The 19,045-nt window shown below is 36.6% G+C and overlaps 1 protein-coding gene across 1 annotated transcript in view; it reads left to right on the top strand.

Moving 5' to 3' along the window:
• Positions 1-12,529: 12,529 nt before the first annotated feature.
• LOC124278146 (beta-galactosidase-like) overlaps positions 12,530-19,045 on the top strand; it is a 43,835-nt gene continuing 37,319 nt past the window's right edge. The window contains exons 1-2 of the mRNA XM_046713881.1: positions 12,530-12,618; positions 15,020-15,186. Coding sequence (XP_046569837.1) covers positions 12,544-12,618; positions 15,020-15,186 — 242 coding nt within the window. The 5' untranslated portion in view covers positions 12,530-12,543. The remainder of the gene's footprint in view (positions 12,619-15,019; positions 15,187-19,045) is intronic.

Here is a 19,045-nt window from a genome sequence, read left to right as displayed (position 1 = left end):
CCCCTCAACTTAGTTGATGGTATGGTTCTTCTTCAGAAGATGACACAGTTACCTCCTGCAGTGGAGACAGTAAAGGATCTAAGTCAGTGCTTCAATAACCGACTGGTGAGCCTTACAAGAGAATTTGATGAAGTCATTCTTGTGTTTGATACCTATAAACCTGATTCACTTAAATGGTCAACAAGGGAAAAAAGACGTCATGGCAAGGATCCAGTCCAGTACCAAATAACTGATGAAACAAGAATCAAGCACATCACATTGAAGCGATTCTTATCTCACGACCAAACCAAGGATGACCTTGCAGAGTACCTAGCAACAAAGACCATGGAGTACAACAAGGATTCATCAAAGCTCTTCATCACCTCAGCTTCGGGTAACACAAGAAGTAACAGCAGCATCAACTTTGAGTCAAACAACCATGAAGAGGCTGACACACTGATGATCTACCAAGCCATCTGTGCATCTCAGCGAAACTCGTGTGACTCTGAACTTGTTTTCTTCTCTCCAGATACTGACGTCCTCGTGCTAATCATAGCAAATTATGATCACCTGCCAGTAAAGACATCTATCTGCATGGCATCAGGTGAAGTACAAATACAGCATATATGGAAATCACTTGGGGTTGAAAAAGCGAAGGCTCTGCCAGCCTTCCATGCCTTTTCTGGAGCTGATAACACAGGTAGATTTTCTCGCATTGGGAAGACAACTTGGTTCAAGACGTTTCTAAGAGCCACCGAAGACACTGTTGAAGCTTTGCAGCTGCTGTGTTGTAGAGAAGATCTTGATGAAGAAACCTTTTCAACATTAGCTAGATTTGTATGTGCTGTGTATTGTCCAAAAAACAATCACCTTGAATGAAATTCCTGAACTCAGATGGTATCTCTTTTGCAAGCACATGGCTGAAAGTGATAGGCTCCCTCCAACACTTGGTGCCTTGAAACAGCACATTCACAGAGTTCAGATGCAGGCATGGGTATGGGCTCAAGTTCATGTTGCCAAACAAGTCTTCTTGGACCCAATGAGTTACGGGTTTCATAGGGATAAAGATGCTCAGCTTAGACCAGTCACCACAGATGTTCTGCCAACTCCCCCAGGCTATTCTCGAGATGGTTCGATGCCAGTGCAAGACAGACTTTCAACTCAGCGGTGTACATGCAAATCAAAGGACTTACCATGTACTGAACTTTGTCAATGCAGTAATCAGTGTGAGAATGAAGAGTCTCAAGTGGAGGAAACAGTTCCTGATGATAACTTTGATGAACTGCTGTAAATATATCTTATGATGAGTGTGAAAGACCTCTCCTTTCGGTGACATTGTGGATATATACTTTCATCATTAATGACAACTTTTCGATTGGAGATATGATTACATGTCTGAAATGGAAATCACGATGATGTTGATGACTTGCTGTAAATGGTGTTGTGTATTTGGTGCTTATATTGTCTGAAGATTGCAACATCTGAGGATAGACATTAAGCTATCAATTCTGTGACATTGTGGACATTCATCTTCAACCTGTTCCTACGCTTACACCACTGATCAACAAGTTAGTAGTTTCATTGATTTTTAACAGCTAGTGTGGTTATCATAACATTCATAATATTCTTGTTTTATACAGAGCAAAATAAGTATAACAAAATACAAGTGTCTGGGAGTTCAGTGTATAGATATATATCATAAATAGCTGATATGAAATATGTAATGTTTAGATTTTGTATATAATAACACATTTCCTCTTCATGTATACACATTAACAGTGTCTTTGATACTGGGGTGTATACAAGTAATCCTTTACAGCATAAAAGCTTCAAATATATACATGTACTGAAAATAGAACCAGAATTGTACTTAAAAGTGAAAAAAAGGGTGGCACATTATTGAATGTGGCGGCCATTTTGAAATCCAAGATGGCCGCCAATGGGATGATGGGAAAAATTGGAAACATTGTTTTTTACATCAAGTGTAGTGAGTGGTTTAAGAAAATGTATACTGTTGCTAATCTCCAATTTCTTTGAACGAAAATACATAATACAATGGACTATATGGTATCTGACCGAGCGAAAGCGAGGTCAGATAACATAGGAAGGTCACGAGTTTCTCATTACACTCGGTCTCATTACATACGAATTATACGAAACGAGTGTCCTTCCTATGGTATCTGACCGAGCGAAAGCGAGGTCAGATAACATAGGAAGGTCACGAGTTTCGTATAATTCGTATGTAATGAGGCCGAGTGTGGTATTTTATTTATTACCCACGTCTTACATGCATTTAAACTGACAAAATAGCGTATTTTTGTTATGTTTTTGGTTTCAAACCGAAACCGGTTTCATAAAGAGGTTGCGGAAGAGTTTTGTACTGTAGTACAATATTTGCATGACGTCACACTAATGACGTCACTGCCATGGTAACCGACGTCGTACAGCCTCCTACAGTAAACTACTCCGTTGCACCTCGTTTCTTGGTTTCCAGTTGCTTCATTCGGCTAACATCACTGGTGGAAACATTGCGTTTATGTTTTTCGACAGATATAATGTCTCAGTTCGACTCACAATAGACCGATCCAGTCCCGGCCGATAAGCCCCGCCCACTTCGTTTTTGACGTTAGGGGGGACAACCACGGACTAATCACAATGGCGTCACCGCCGGCGAAACGTACATGATTGAGAATGTTGTTGGTGAATTCTGTTTGTTGTACTTAGGTATCCGTCGTTTGTGAATGATATTTAAAAAGGAAAGTTATACGTATTTTATTTTCAATATATTTTAGTTGACAGGTTGTATACATTGGCGAGTGAAAATGTAGTTAGATCTACATGCCCGATGAAAAATCGTCTCAGCCAGCTACTGAGATTGGGAAGCGTATTTTCTACCAAATAATCTATCCGGCAATTGACGTACGTCTAAGATATTAGCAGGGGCAAGGTAACTGAATTATGTTGTTTGTTGTTTTTTCTAAAAAATTCCCATCGTAATATTATAAAAACCGTGAACACAACCACATGTTCAAGTTGCAGATCGTTTCGGTATCTATAAAAAGATTGTCAAAACTGCGCATGCCACCTTTATTTATTTATCCGTTGTTCAAATTTAGTTAAATTAGAAGTTTGTGAAAACATTGGTTTCTACCTTTCAAGGAACAACGCAGGAAAACAGTATCCCGTCTTACTTCGTCCACCTTGTTTGTCTGTATCTATATATTATCTGGAAAACGTTACTGGACCTGTTGACACAGTATGTTTCCATGGATGTATCAGGACATACCCAGAAGCAAATATTCAGCAGCTAATCTGCAGCTATTCTTAGTAAAATTTCTCTCTTCAAAATCTGTACACCATCCTAAAATGACATTGAATATAAGGAAATCCATTTTTTAATAATACTTTCCAATTTATTTTTCTATGTGTACTTTTTTGTGGAATCCTAATCTACAAACCTCCACTATACTGGACTTCATGAACTGCCAGCATTTATCTACAGGTATGTAACACCACCATAAACACAAAGAATCCAAGATACAGTCTGCGCCTGTACACTGACACATCTTCCATAAATAGGAAACATGTGATGCAAAATCTTTGAACAGAGGATCCACAGTTATCCGACCAATTAACTAGCATTGAAATAGAATGTTACACAACATACAAATATACTGCTTTTTCTTCAGATATATTGAACTGCTAACTACTAATGTAAATAAGAGGCAAAGAATATATTCAAAGTTTAAAGCTTTTTGTCAATAAAATTACATATTGACATTATTGCTTCTTAAACAATGATAATCTTATTGGATCTGAGACCATATCCTTTAGGGACATAACACTAATTGTGATCTACATGTATTTCCTTTCCTGAGATACTTACTAGTGTCATCAAAATTATATTAAAGTTGCTTAAAATTTGGTAAAAGTCCTAACAAAAGTTAAGGGAAAACATACATGAAAATGTCCTGAAGCTTTCACATCCTGCAATTAAACCAGTGTGCAATTTAATATGAAATTAAGCTTATTTTCCAAATAAGCATCAACAAACCTTGAACAATTTGTCCAAAACCGAAGCTGAGATTTACAGAAACTGTTTTTCGCGATTAAAACATAATTATACATAATTTTTAATTGGAAATTTGGGAATATGTTTCTTATGGCTTTATCTTTCACCCATCAATTTGTTGCAATTCACTCGTATTCTCCTTTAATAAACACTACTTTGGCTCAGTTATCAAATATTGGTAACCTCCCCAAAACCTGATGATTTCTAAGAAGTATTACATGAAATCGGGGTTGAATATTATATGTTTCAATATCCATTCCAGTTACATGAACAGTCAACTTAGAATTCTGTAAGTTATTTGGTTCCAAGACTGAATAATGCCTGGGTGTGACCAAAACGTAGCCTTTGGTTTTTTTTCCAATTCTATGGATGTTGAAATAACTTTATTATGAGTGATGATACTAGTGATCACTCTCTGAATAATCTTATTAGTAAACATATTATTTAAAGACTAAATATATCTTAAAACAAACTAGCTATCTTAGTACCAAGTGGTTGTTCAGCCATGATATGTATATAGTGTTTGTTTGCCTAGTTCTGCCTTAAATTCACATGAATCTGATATGTGAGTCAATTAAGTAATTATTTTTAATTGATTGGATTATTATCTATTTTATTACCTTTCCATGTTTCCTGAAGGAGGCAAGATTCTTAGAACATACCTTGCTATCATTTCCAGTGAATTATAATTAAAATAACAGAACTATGTTATTACTCCTAAAATGTACCAATGTACCCACCCCCACCCCAACCCTATCCTACATGTAAAAAAAAGTATGCTGTGACAAAAAATCAAAACAAATAATGTTCTCATAGTTAAGAAATAAACTTATATTTCACTCCGTCCGATATTCCAGAAAGTCACTATTCTTCTCACATAGTTTTCGTCTCCGATCCACATGGAGTAAGCTAAATCAATTCAAGGTCCCATCTCTTTATAGAAATTCTGAAATGTTTAAGACATGGTGCTATAGACACTCATTTGAACTAATTTTGATGTTTGGATATTGCGTGATAGGCAACTGCTGACACTGACAATATTTCCGTTTGGATAAAAAAATATTACTCCTCGAATATTTTGCACTATTAGCAGTTACTGTACTGTACATAGGCCTTCAGATTGTGCTTTTGAAACTTTAAAACATCCTAAAATGTGTGACAAATTTAAGAATATCTAATCGCGAATGCAACCATATCCACCACATTGTTCTTTAATGTAACAAGTTTTGCTATTTCGGTTGACCCTAACCGAAATCAGCTCGCTGTCAGATTTGTTTACATTGTGTCACGGCTTTCTCGCCTGTCTCGTTTCAGGTTTATGGTGTACCAACTCAATGCCCAGTAGTGAATAAAAACGTGAATCAAAAACAATTTTGTAGTTACAAGAACTGTCCGTGTTTATAACACTTGCAAAATCCTAAACTGCTATTTGTTGTCATCTATTGGTAATGCTTTTGCACATGTGCGAAAGTGTGTAAATTCGTGTAAATTCTCACCTTCGAGCAGACGTAGGTTTCGTGAACGACGGTGCCGACATTTAACTGCTCGATAGGCCTATCGCATTCCTTGATCCGCCTCAATTTTTTGATCTTGATCGTAATGGTTTTGTTAAAGGTACGCATCAAATCACAGCAAAATGTAATAGATATAAATGGCATAATTCGAAGCACATCGCTTCGGAGGCATCGTTTGACCCCGGAAATAAGTCTGACAAATCCACGCAGCGCGCCCGGCCTGCTGATTGGCCAAAATTGACGCATGCGCCAGTTTTGATTGACAGACTGGATCGGTCTATTGTACTTAAAAGTGAAAAAAAAGGGTGGCACATTATTGAATGTGGCGGCCATTTTGAAATCCAAGATGGCCGCCAATGGGATGATGGGAAAAATTGGAAACATTGTTTTTTACATCAAGTGTAGTGAGTGGTTTAAGAAAATGTATACTGTTGCTAATCTCCAATTTCTTTGAACGAAAATACATAATACAATGGACTATATGGTATCTGACCGAGCGGCGAGGTCGAATAACATAGGAAGGTCACGAGTTTCTCATTACACTCGGTCTCATTACATACGAATTATACGAAACGAGTGTCCTTCCTATGGTATCTGACCGAGCGAAAGCGAGGTCAGATAACATAGGAAGGTCACGAGTTTCGTATAATTCGTATGTAATGAGGCCGAGTGTGGTATTTTATTTATTACCCACGTCTTACATGCATTTAAACTGACAAAATAGCGTATTTTTGTTATGTTTTTGGTTTCAAACCGAAACCGGTTTCATAAAGAGGTTGCGGAAGAGTTTTGTACTGTAGTACAATATTTGCATGACGTCACACTAATGACGTCACTGCCATGGTAACCGACGTCGTACAGCCTCCTACAGTAAACTACTCCGTTGCACCTCGTTTCTTGGTTTCCAGTTGCTTCATTCGGCTAACATCACTGGTGGAAACATTGCGTTTATGTTTTTCGACAGATATAATGTCTCAGTTCGACTCACAATAGACCGATCCAGTCCCGGCCGATAAGCCCCGCCCACTTCGTTTTTGACGTTAGGGGGGACAACCACGGACTAATCACAATGGCGTCACCGCCGGCGAAACGTACATGATTGAGAATGTTGTTGGTGAATTCTGTTTGTTGTACTTAGGTATCCGTCGTTTGTGAATGATATTTAAAAAGGAAAGTTATACGTATTTTATTTTCAATATATTTTAGTTGACAGGTTGTATACATTGGCGAGTGAAAATGTAGTTAGATCTACATGCCCGATGAAAAATCGTCTCAGCCAGCTACTGAGATTGGGAAGCGTATTTTCTACCAAATAATCTATCCGGCAATTGACGTACGTCTAAGATATTAGCAGGGGCAAGGTAACTGAATTATGTTGTTTGTTGTTTTTTCTAAAAAATTCCCATCGTAATATTATAAAAACCGTGAACACAACCACATGTTCAAGTTGCAGATCGTTTCGGTATCTATAAAAGATTGTCAAAACTGCGCATGCCACCTTTATTTATTTATCCGTTGTTCAAATTTAGTTAAATTAGAAGTTTGTGAAAACATTGGTTTCTACCTTTCAAGGAACAACGCAGGAAAACAGTATCCCGTCTTACTTCGTCCACCTTGTTTGTCTGTATCTATATATTATCTGGAAAACGTTACTGGACCTGTTGACACAGTATGTTTCCATGGATGTATCAGGACATACCCAGAAGCAAATATTCAGCAGCTAATCTGCAGCTATTCTTAGTAAAATTTCTCTCTTCAAAATCTGTACACCATCCTAAAATGACATTGAATATAAGGAAATCCATTTTTTAATAATACTTTCCAATTTATTTTTCTATGTGTACTTTTTTGTGGAATCCTAATCTACAAACCTCCACTATACTGGACTTCATGAACTGCCAGCATTTATCTACAGGTATGTAACACCACCATAAACACAAAGAATCAAGATACAGTCTGCGCCTGTACACTGACACATCTTCCATAAATAGGAAACATGTGATGCAAAATCTTTGAACAGAGGATCCACAGTTATCCGACCAATTAACTAGCATTGAAATAGAATGTTACACAACATACAAATATACTGCTTTTTCTTCAGATATATTGAACTGCTAACTACTAATGTAAATAAGAGGCAAAGAATATATTCAAAGTTTAAAGCTTTTTGTCAATAAAATTACATATTGACATTATTGCTTCTTAAACAATGATAATCTTATTGGATCTGAGACCATATCCTTTAGGGACATAACACTAATTGTGATCTACATGTATTTCCTTTCCTGAGATACTTACTAGTGTCATCAAAATTATATTAAAGTTGCTTAAAATTTGGTAAAAGTCCTAACAAAAGTTAAGGGAAAACATACATGAAAATGTCCTGAAGCTTTCACATCCTGCAATTAAACCAGTGTGCAATTTAATATGAAATTAAGCTTATTTTCCAAATAAGCATCAACAAACCTTGAACAATTTGTCCAAAACCGAAGCTGAGATTTACAGAAACTGTTTTTCGCGATTAAAACATAATTATACATAATTTTTAATTGGAAATTTGGGAATATGTTTCTTATGGCTTTATCTTTCACCCATCAATTTGTTGCAATTCACTCGTATTCTCCTTTAATAAACACTACTTTGGCTCAGTTATCAAATATTGGTAACCTCCCAAAACCTGATGATTTCTAAGAAGTATTACATGAAATCGGGGTTGAATATTATATGTTTCAATATCCATTCCAGTTACATGAACAGTCAACTTAGAATTCTGTAAGTTATTTGGTTCCAAGACTGAATAATGCCTGGGTGTGACCAAAACGTAGCCTTTGGTTTTTTTTCCAATTCTATGGATGTTGAAATAACTTTATTATGAGTGATGATACTAGTGATCACTCTCTGAATAATCTTATTAGTAAACATATTATTTAAAGACTAAATATATCTTAAAACAAACTAGCTATCTTAGTACCAAGTGGTTGTTCAGCCATGATATGTATATAGTGTTTGTTTGCCTAGTTCTGCCTTAAATTCACATGAATCTGATATGTGAGTCAATTAAGTAATTATTTTTAATTGATTGGATTATTATCTATTTTATTACCTTTCCATGTTTCCTGAAGGAGGCAAGATTCTTAGAACATACCTTGCTATCATTTCCAGTGAATTATAATTAAAATAACAGAACTATGTTATTACTCCTAAAATGTACCAATGTACCCACCCCCCACCCCAACCCCTATCCTACATGTAAAAAAATTATGCTGTGACAAAAAAATCAAAACAAATAATGTTCTCATAGTTAAGAAATAAACTTATATTTCACTCCGTCCGATATTCCAGAAAGTCACTATTCTTCTCACATAGTTTTCGTCTCCGATCCACATGGAGTAAGCTAAATCAATTCAAGGTCCCATCTCTTTATAGAAATTCTGAAATGTTTAAGACATGGTGCTATAGACACTCATTTGAACTAATTTTGATGTTTGGATATTGCGTGATAGGCAACTGCTGACACTGACAATATTTCCGTTTGGATAAAAAAATATTACTCCTCGAATATTTTGCACTATTAGCAGTTACTGTACTGTACATAGGCCTTCAGATTGTGCTTTTGAAACTTTAAAACATCCTAAAATGTGTGACAAATTTAAGAATATCTAATCGCGAATGCAACCATATCCACCACATTGTTCTTTAATGTAACAAGTTTGCTATTTCGGTTGACCCTAACCGAAATCAGCTCGCTGTCAGATTTGTTTACATTGTGTCACGGCTTTCTCGCCTGTCTCGTTTCAGGTTTATGGTGTACCAACTCAATGCCCAGTAGTGAATAAAAACGTGAATCAAAAACAATTTTGTAGTTACAAGAACTGTCCGTGTTTATAACACTTGCAAAATCCTAAACTGCTATTTGTTGTCATCTATTGGTAATGCTTTTGCACATGTGCGAAAGTGTGTAAATTCGTGTAAATTCTCACCTTCGAGCAGACGTAGGTTTCGTGAACGACGGTGCCGACATTTAACTGCTCGATAGGCCTATCGCATTCCTTGATCCGCCTCAATTTTTTGATCTTGATCGTAATGGTTTTGTTAAAGGTACGCATCAAATCACAGCAAAATGTAATAGATATAAATGGCATAATTCGAAGCACATCGCTTCGGAGGCATCGTTTGACCCCGGAAATAAGTCTGACAAATCCACGCAGCGCGCCCGGCCTGCTGATTGGCCAAAATTGACGCATGCGCCAGTTTTGATTGACAGACTGGATCGGTCTATTGTACTTAAAAGTGAAAAAAAAGGGTGGCACATTATTGAATGTGGCGGCCATTTTGAAATCCAAGATGGCCGCCAATGGGATGATGGGAAAAATTGGAAACATTGTTTTTTACATCAAGTGTAGTGAGTGGTTTAAGAAAATGTATACTGTTGCTAATCTCCAATTTCTTTGAACGAAAATACATAATACAATGGACTATATGGTATCTGACCGAGCGAAAGCGAGGTCAGATAACATAGGAAGGTCACGAGTTTCTCATTACACTCGGTCTCATTACATACGAATTATACGAAACGAGTGTCCTTCCTATGGTATCTGACCGAGCGAAAGCGAGGTCAGATAACATAGGAAGGTCACGAGTTTCGTATAATTCGTATGTAATGAGGCCGAGTGTGGTATTTTATTTATTACCCACGTCTTACATGCATTTAAACTGACAAAATAGCGTATTTTTGTTATGTTTTTGGTTTCAAACCGAAACCGGTTTCATAAAGAGGTTGCGGAAGAGTTTTGTACTGTAGTACAATATTTGCATGACGTCACACTAATGACGTCACTGCCATGGTAACCGACGTCGTACAGCCTCCTACAGTAAACTACTCCGTTGCACCTCGTTTCTTGGTTTCCAGTTGCTTCATTCGGCTAACATCACTGGTGGAAACATTGCGTTTATGTTTTTCGACAGATATAATGTCTCAGTTCGACTCGGCAACGTTCGCAATGTTTACATTCCCACAATGCATTTAAGTTGTAGAATGAATGAATTCACGTGTTTGTTATGAATGAAAAAATAGTTACGTCAGAATGTGACCTAATTGAGAGGTCATCGGTTATCCAATCAAATCGTTAGAATTTCAGGTCAAGTCGTTACGACACAGGTCAACGCGATACGACACTCGTTTGACGTACGAGATTAATATGCAACTACCCATACGTTGACCACGTGGGTAATAAGTACAGATATGTGTAAGTTCAGAACGTTAACATTACGTACAGATGCTACAATTTTGAACACAGAAACCTTTTTAAAAACATGAAAAAAATGGTCAAACCAGAGACCATATCTATTATAATATTATGGTATCTGGTCAAACCAGGGAGACTATATAAGGGGGAGTGGTCACTCCTCGGAAAGCTCCTGAGCTATTCCGCGGCTCGTCACGTGACCAGTGTAGCCAATATGGCGTCAGCGTAGTTTTTAAGATTGAGCCCGGTTTATTTTCAACAGCTGATTACATACGCTGAGTGTTGTAACAACTGAAAACCTACATGTAGAAGATAAGTTACCTATTCTGTCACTTCATTTTAAGTCAAATAATTGTTATTAGTGTCAGTATAAGTACAGTAGATTTGTAGTAAAGTTTCAAGTCGGCATGTTGTAGCTCACTGGCTTCAATTCTCAGTACACAGCGAAGAAAGATTAAATTATATCGCTAAAAACTTCTTTCACATATTCGTTTAATTTTTAGAAGGGAAATATACCTTTAGTTGAAAGGTGTTTGCAAGTAATAGTGATAGTTTTATAACTAAAAAAATTTGTTAGGGTGTATTTGAGGTGTGTGAAAAATATGACATATCGCCGTTCTGCCATTGAAATACTACAGGGCGTTGTTTGAGTGTTTCTAGTTATTGTTCAAAAACATCTTTCACATACAACTTCAATTTTTATGAGGGGAATATACCATCAGGTGAAAGGTGTTTGCAAGTAATAGTGATAGTTTTATAATTTAAATTTTTTTGTTAGGGTGTATTTGAGGTGTGTGAATATGACATATCGCCGATCTGTTCTGATACGCCATTGATGCTTGTGATGCTTGAGTTCTAAAACTTCTTTCTTTCTTGTTGATCTTAGTATGTGACAAAACTGGAAAGGTGTTTACAACGCTTTGTGATAGTTCTAAACTTTGTGTTTGAGGGGTCTGTGACAGTGTCAGTTAACATTCTGTCAATGCCCATGCCATTCTACACATGCAATAAGATATCTGAATTAGCTACTAATGTAAAACATGTCTCAAAGTACATTTTTACAAAAAAGGACAGCTGATGTTAACACATGTGTTCTACCGATAGTTTTGCGTTCTTTAACATGTTTGGGGAGGGATGGCCGCGGTGTATCATTTATTCTTTCATTCATTCACATATGTATTTCTTTCTTTTGTTCTTTTTCTTTATTTCTTTCATTCATTCACATATAAAAAATTCTTGCTCTTAATTAATTCATTCATTCATTGTAAAATTCCGACTGATACAATACACTGGCTGAAGTACTGTTAAACGCAGCCGAAGTTGCGCTGGGAACGAACCAAGTCACTGTGTGCGCTGGAGCATGACGAGGCACACGTTAATTAGTACAAATGGTAAAGAAAGCAAGCGAGTGACCTATCCCTGTTGTAGAGTATCCCTGGTCAAATGTAGCAGGAAAAAAATATTATTTTATACAAAATTGGAAATTACATAAATGGAGTCATTTTACCTTCAGAAAGCAGGAAATTTTAAAAAATTCCCGGGGGACCATATGACCCCGGACCCCCTCCAGATCCTGGGCCGCATTGCGGCGTAGAACGTGGATAGTCCCCCCAATGCCCTATAAGAAAAGCTAACGACAGCGTGTGTTACCGAATTCACCCCAAACAAGCCTCTTGTGTGTTTGAATCACGTGAAAGTTGTCACATGACGTATCTCACGTGATTAGATCAAAATGGCGGCAGGGACACAAGGCTTGGAAATGCGACTTGTTGCAGTTGTATTGACATGCCTTATCGCTTGTACTTTGGTAAGTCTTAACCAGTTGAGTAGGTTAAAAGATTGAATTTAAGGTCGTCATTAGATATTATATGTAATCAACAACCCATTTGAACCTTGTGACGTGTGACAATGCATGTTGATTTTGACAGTGTCAGTGTCTCACTCAGTGACCGATGGGGCCGAACCAACAGTGATCAGCTTGCGTAAGTGCGCACGGGCGGATCTAGGGTGCACACCACCCTACCCCATCCCCCTCTCCCCTGAAAAAAATTTCGCTGCGGTTCATTTCCCCAAACCTTTGGACTTCATGATTTATGTGCACCCCGCCTTCTCCTAAATCCTCGAAGCTCTCATAGCGCTACATTAACATTGGCTGTAGGTGAATTCGTAACCAAAACCGGTTCGTAGACGGATTGAGCGGTGAATTCGTAGACGTTATTAAAATGGGAAAAGTTCATCCTCAATGATGAAGAAAATCGACGAAAAGTGTTTGCATTTTGTGAAATAAATAAAATATATCAGGTAATTATGATCGGCGGTGAAAATATCCTTAAATAATAAAATAACAAAATATGCTTCACAGTGGTCCATTTCACAAATTCCGACAAATCATAGGCCGCTAATATTAAATTCAGTTGTGTAAAATTAAAAGATATGTATTACGTAAGTATCGTCATTCAACGTTTAACTACGCAGACCAGCAGAGAAGTAGCAGAAAACACTTCTTAAGAAAACACTTACATCTCCCACACAGAGTACTTCTTAATCAAAACAACTCACCACTTCCTAATTAACATTCACAACAACTCAGTGAAACCAGTTAATCCACATACACAACACTCTTCATTCACATTTTCTTGTGTCCTCAGCATATTGTTTAGGTATCACTGAAAACAAAGCATACGGGAAAATATTCATTCACAATTTCCTTGAGTCTTTAGCTGCCCTTAGTTTCGTATCACTGAAAACAAAGCATACCAACTTCGTTATAAACATTCTAAGTAACATCTAAGTAAAATTCAAACTATATATTCAATTATTTATACACGTCTACGAATTCACCGTCTACGAACCGGTTTTGGTTACGAATTCACTGCGTCTACGAACTGGTTTTGTCTACGAAATCACCGTCTCCCTTAACATTAACCTACCACTATCTTAGCTCTAAGAGAGCTTAGAAAATCTAGACGCAGGACCGCCCATGATGTGTTACTGAGCTACCATGCAACCAAGCCAAAGTTTTATACGAATCGACGACGGCCGAGTTTTCTGAGGATGTCAGGGACATACAACTGCCCTACGTCATCCCAGAAATTTATTAGACACCTTGTCTCTAAAGCAAGAGTTCCTAAGGATTTACTAAGAATGGTACTTATGAAATATTATCTTTGTCACTAATACAAATGGTCTCAGTGGAAAGAAATGATGTGCTTAGAAAAGACCAATACATGTATATCTCTTTCAGGTGTGCATTGGCCCAATGTTTTGAGAAATATTGATGGGAAGAGAATCTTAGCAAGAATTATGGATCTGTTTGATCCATAAAATATCATACCTACCTTTTTTAGAATTATGGAATTGAAAATAGATGCATTACAGTGCTTTGGTAAATTCAACAAGGACTGTCAAAAGTTTACATCATGCTTAACACCAGGACTAATATAAATTGACAATGGTATGTCTGTAATTCTCTTTGTTTCAATGTAAAACATAAAAACAAATAACAATACACAGATTGTCACTCTGTTTCTGATTACTTAATTGACACATTAATGTATCCCGGTGTCAGGGGTTTTCGACGATGTAACTCTTATTTGTAATATCATTTAAAGTTTTTATTTTACTAACCTTGAGTAATAAAGGATATATTCATCTGTTTCACACAAAAATATCAAGTGTTTCCTACAAAATTAGTGTTGATGACATTGTATCAGCGAAGTTGTTGCCGCTCTCAACATCTGGGTATTTTGTATGGGTTTTTGACGACGAGCCATACTTTTCTGATCCGCACTGCGAGGGAGTGTTGTGATCACGTGGCTTCCTATTTATATATTGCCTGTCACTAGCAGACAACTGATTTTACTGAATTTTCGCTTGCTATTTTTTGCTATAAAGACAATTGATTTTGCATCTGAAGTGATATTAACGATCTCGAGTAAATGATATTGATGTTTGTTTGCTTTTTATATAACTTAGTTAATGATGGTGAATAGTGCAATATGTATGTATCCTGTTGCTGCATTCACATCACCCATGAGTAGTAATTTCCATCACCCATCATGACCATGTTTAATATGCTTTCTGTCCAACATCCATGTTTTTTACTGCTTACCTCAGAAGTTAAATACAATCCAGTAAAAGTGATAAGCATGTTAAAACAAATTAACTTAACAAATGTTCAACTGTTTGCATGATATGTCTGTTTACAGGGTTTGAACCACAGTTTTACCGTTGATTACAACAATGCTACATTTCTTCAAGATGGCAAGCCCTTTCGCTATATCTCAGGGAGTCTGCACTACTCTCGAGTACATCCATATTACTGGAAAGACAGATTGACAAAGATGAGGGTATCGGGACTAAATACTGTACAGACGTAAGTAAGGAATGGTGGATGTAGTCACCTGCTTTATATCAGTCAACAGCTGTCTTTTAAGTATGACATGACAGACAAAGCACCTTGATTTCCTCAGGGCCCATACTGAGGATGCTGTGATAACTGACTGACTGACTGAGTTTGCTTTTACGCCGCTTTTAGCAATATTCCAGCAACATCACGGCGGGGGACACCAGAAATGGGCTTCAGACATTGTGCCCACGTGGGGTTTCGAACCTGGTTCTTCGACGTGACGAGCCAACGCTTTAACCATTAGGCTACCCCACCGCCCCCTGTGATAACTAGAGATATATGTTGTAATGCTGATGTATCAGTGAACATGGTCAAGTTCTTGTATTGATGCTAAATTATTAATTTACTGCCACAGAAATGTGTACATTTAATTTGATTACCTTGATTAGGATTTATAATTTGATGGAAGAATAATCATTCTGATCATGATCAATCCAGTTCATATGGGTACTTTTATCCATGTCCGTACGTACGAATTGGAATATCTTAAGAACCGTAGACTAGATTCTTTTCATATTTGGTAGCTAGGTTCATCACAGTATAAGAAAGATCCCAATCAGGTTTGGTGACTTTGAAGTTAATTTCAAGGTCACAAGGGGACTTTAACGTTTTACTCTTGTCGTGTTACTCGTCACATAATTTTCAAGGTCATGACAACACTTTGAAGATTTCAGCATATTAACATTCATGTTATGCTTGTCAGCGAGTTACCTCAAGAACCATTCACTGGATTTTCTTCATATTTGACATCAAGCTTCATCCAGGGAAGGTGCAGGACTCAGTCGATTTTGGTGACCTTCACTTAATTTGCAAGGTCACTGCGACACTTTGAAGATTTCAGCATGTTAACTTGAATTAACTTGATTTTTTTCATAGACTTTTAACACTTCCCTTGAATGTTTTTCAATAAGCAATTTCTTTAGTACCATTTTTGCATATTTCATACACTATGACATTCATGTCAAGGTCAAAGTCAGTCTTGAAAATATTTGTGTGTTTGAACAACTAAAGAGAAGATATCAAGAGAGGTTGACTGGTCATGTTTTTGTTGACATTTAACTTCATCTTAAACTTTCATTACTTTTTATGTTTGATTTGATAATTTGCGGCGGGGGATTATGTCACCTTAGTGACAATGCTTGTTATCACATTTTATTGCGACTGTGTGTGAGTCATATAGATTGAGGTTGCATGACCTCTTTTGGGACTCCATGTAAACATGAAAACTCAGTAACTAACATGCACTACAATGCATGGACGCATGGAGAGAGTTGAACCCTAAAACAAAAAAGTATACATGGTGGAAAAAGAATCCTCGCCAACAAGCCAGATTAGATTTCTTCTTGGTAACTGAAGACCTCTTTAACATAAATAGTAATATATCCATCATACCTGGTTATAAAAGTGACCATTCTGCTGTAACGTTATCTTTATCAACACAAAAAAATAAGGAAAAGGGACGCGGCTATTGGAAGTTTAACACATCATTATTGAGACGAGAGGAATATATAACACTAGTAATTGACTTACTTAATGAAACAAAACGAAAATACGCAGATCCTACATATTCAGATGAAGAATTAAACGAGATTAATGATGAACACTTACGTTTGACTATCAGTGACACTCTATTTTTAGTGACATTTTTAATGAAACTTAGAGGAAAATCCATCTCATACTCTTCATATATTAAGAAAAGCAGAACTGCAAAATATAAAGAACTAGAGAGAATATATGTCATATAGAAGATGAAATAAGAAGTAACTTCCAAAACGCTAATGAAACACTTCTTGCTGATTTATCTAAAAGTAAAAATGAATTGGAAAAAAAAAAAGAAGAAATAAAAGGAATCCAAGTTAGAAATAGAATCCAGTGGTATGAAGAGGGGGATAAACCTACACATTATTTTTGTCATTTGGAAAATAGAAACTATACAAACAAACTTATTAACTCCCTTATTATTGATAATGGTGAAGAAATAGCAGATGGACGAGAAATAATAGTGGAACAAAAGCGATTCTATGAAAACCTGTATAAATCAAATAGCGACATAGATGAAGACATTAAAGCTGTATTCGAACATATTGCTACTCCTTCTTTAAATAAAGAACAGTCAAATGAACTAAAGCTCGATATTAGTGTTGAAGAACTTTCGCATGCTGTTAAATCAATGAAAAATAACAAAAGTCCAGGTTTAGATGGCTTCCCTATCAAATTCTTCAAATTTTTCTGGAAAAATCTGAAAATTTGGATTCACCGATATATAAAAGAAACTTTCAACCAGAATTCTATGACTACGACAATGAATAGAAGAGTAATTACATGTATCCCTTAGCCAGAAGATAGAAGATACCTAAAGAATTGGCGACCTATCTCTCTCCTAAACGCATTGTATAAAGTTATAAGTACTTGTATAACAAACAGGATTAAAAAAACTTTGAATTTTCTTATAAACGAAAATCGAACAGGATTCATTCCAGGAAGATGCATTACGGAAAACATTAGACTTCTTTATGACATTATGTTTGAAACTAAAAGGCAAAACATAAAAGGTTTACTAATCTTAATTGACTTTGAAAAAGCTTTCGACACCGTGTCAAAATTATTCATTAAGATGGTCCTAGACAAGTTTGGTTTTGGAAGTAACATTCAAAGATGGGTTAACATATTGATTTCTAATGCATCCTCGTGTATGATACAGAATGGTCACTTGTCCACGTTTTTCGATAATGAAAGGGGATGTAGACAGGGTGATCCCATATTTATTTGTATTGGTAGCAGAAATACTAGGAATAATGATCAGAGACAACCACAGAATAAAAGGAATTGTTTTGAACGACATCGAACATGTTATTGGTCAATGTGCAGATGACACTGAATTATTTTTGGACAGTTCCGAACCTCTCTTAACTCATTAAGCCCGAGAGCCCCATCACTACTCAACACCTGGAAGCCCTCGCTGATTGCCCACTCTCTGTGCTGAGACTAATTAGTGCTAGTCACACCGGAAAACTGTCTAGTCGTACAAACAAGTCCTGATTGTTTAATTGTGTCGTAAAGATATATGTTGAAAGAAATCAGGTATGAATACATGTCGTGTATTGCAAGCTTTATGTAATTTTATTGCAAGTTTCTCTTGTAGACCTTTTGTCGGCTTGTACATTTATATTTTATCACAATATGCATACACATGTATTCTTTGTATGTAACAGGTGAGACACACGTTAACAAATTCTCTCTCTTATATCATTGTGTGAGGTTTAAATTTACAAAACATCTATGACAATGACATACTGTAAAGAAGAATTTACTTTCATACTTTATAATCTTCGACGAAAATAGCGGTTTTGCCAATACATTTCTAGTGTTTACGAATTATTTTAATGAAAGTACTATAACGCTAGTCTGTGACTAGCACAAAGCACATTCATAGCATTGCACTTTATTTCATCTAGATTTAATGCAGAAAACATACGTGACCATACAAACACATATACAAAATGATACTACATATTCCTTGCTTAGACATAAAACAAAGAGTCACGTGATAGGGCGTCATCAAATTTCCCGAATAGAACGTTCGGTATCTCAACTGTTCAATGTAGTGGCTGGTCATATGTTATCTGCGACCAATTGTATCATGAGATACCTGTCACAGAGGAAAGGACAGGTGATGGGGCGTGGGCGAAATTTCTGAAGAGCACGTTTGGTCACTCAGCAGCTTGGATAGAGATTGGTTATTGGCTATATCGTTGACCAGTTGATATGCTGGGTTTCGGCTTTATCAACTCAAGCTATCATGTAACAGTTTGTGTATTGTAAACAT

The sequence above is a fragment of the Haliotis rubra genome, unplaced genomic scaffold (genome assembly GCF_003918875.1).
Source record: "Haliotis rubra isolate DU_JTF1 unplaced genomic scaffold, ASM391887v1 Scf232, whole genome shotgun sequence".
Lineage (NCBI taxonomy): Eukaryota > Metazoa > Mollusca > Gastropoda > Lepetellida > Haliotidae > Haliotis > Haliotis rubra.
The sequence above is the reverse complement of the archived record's forward strand: the minus strand, read 5'-3'. Positions and strand labels throughout refer to the sequence as shown.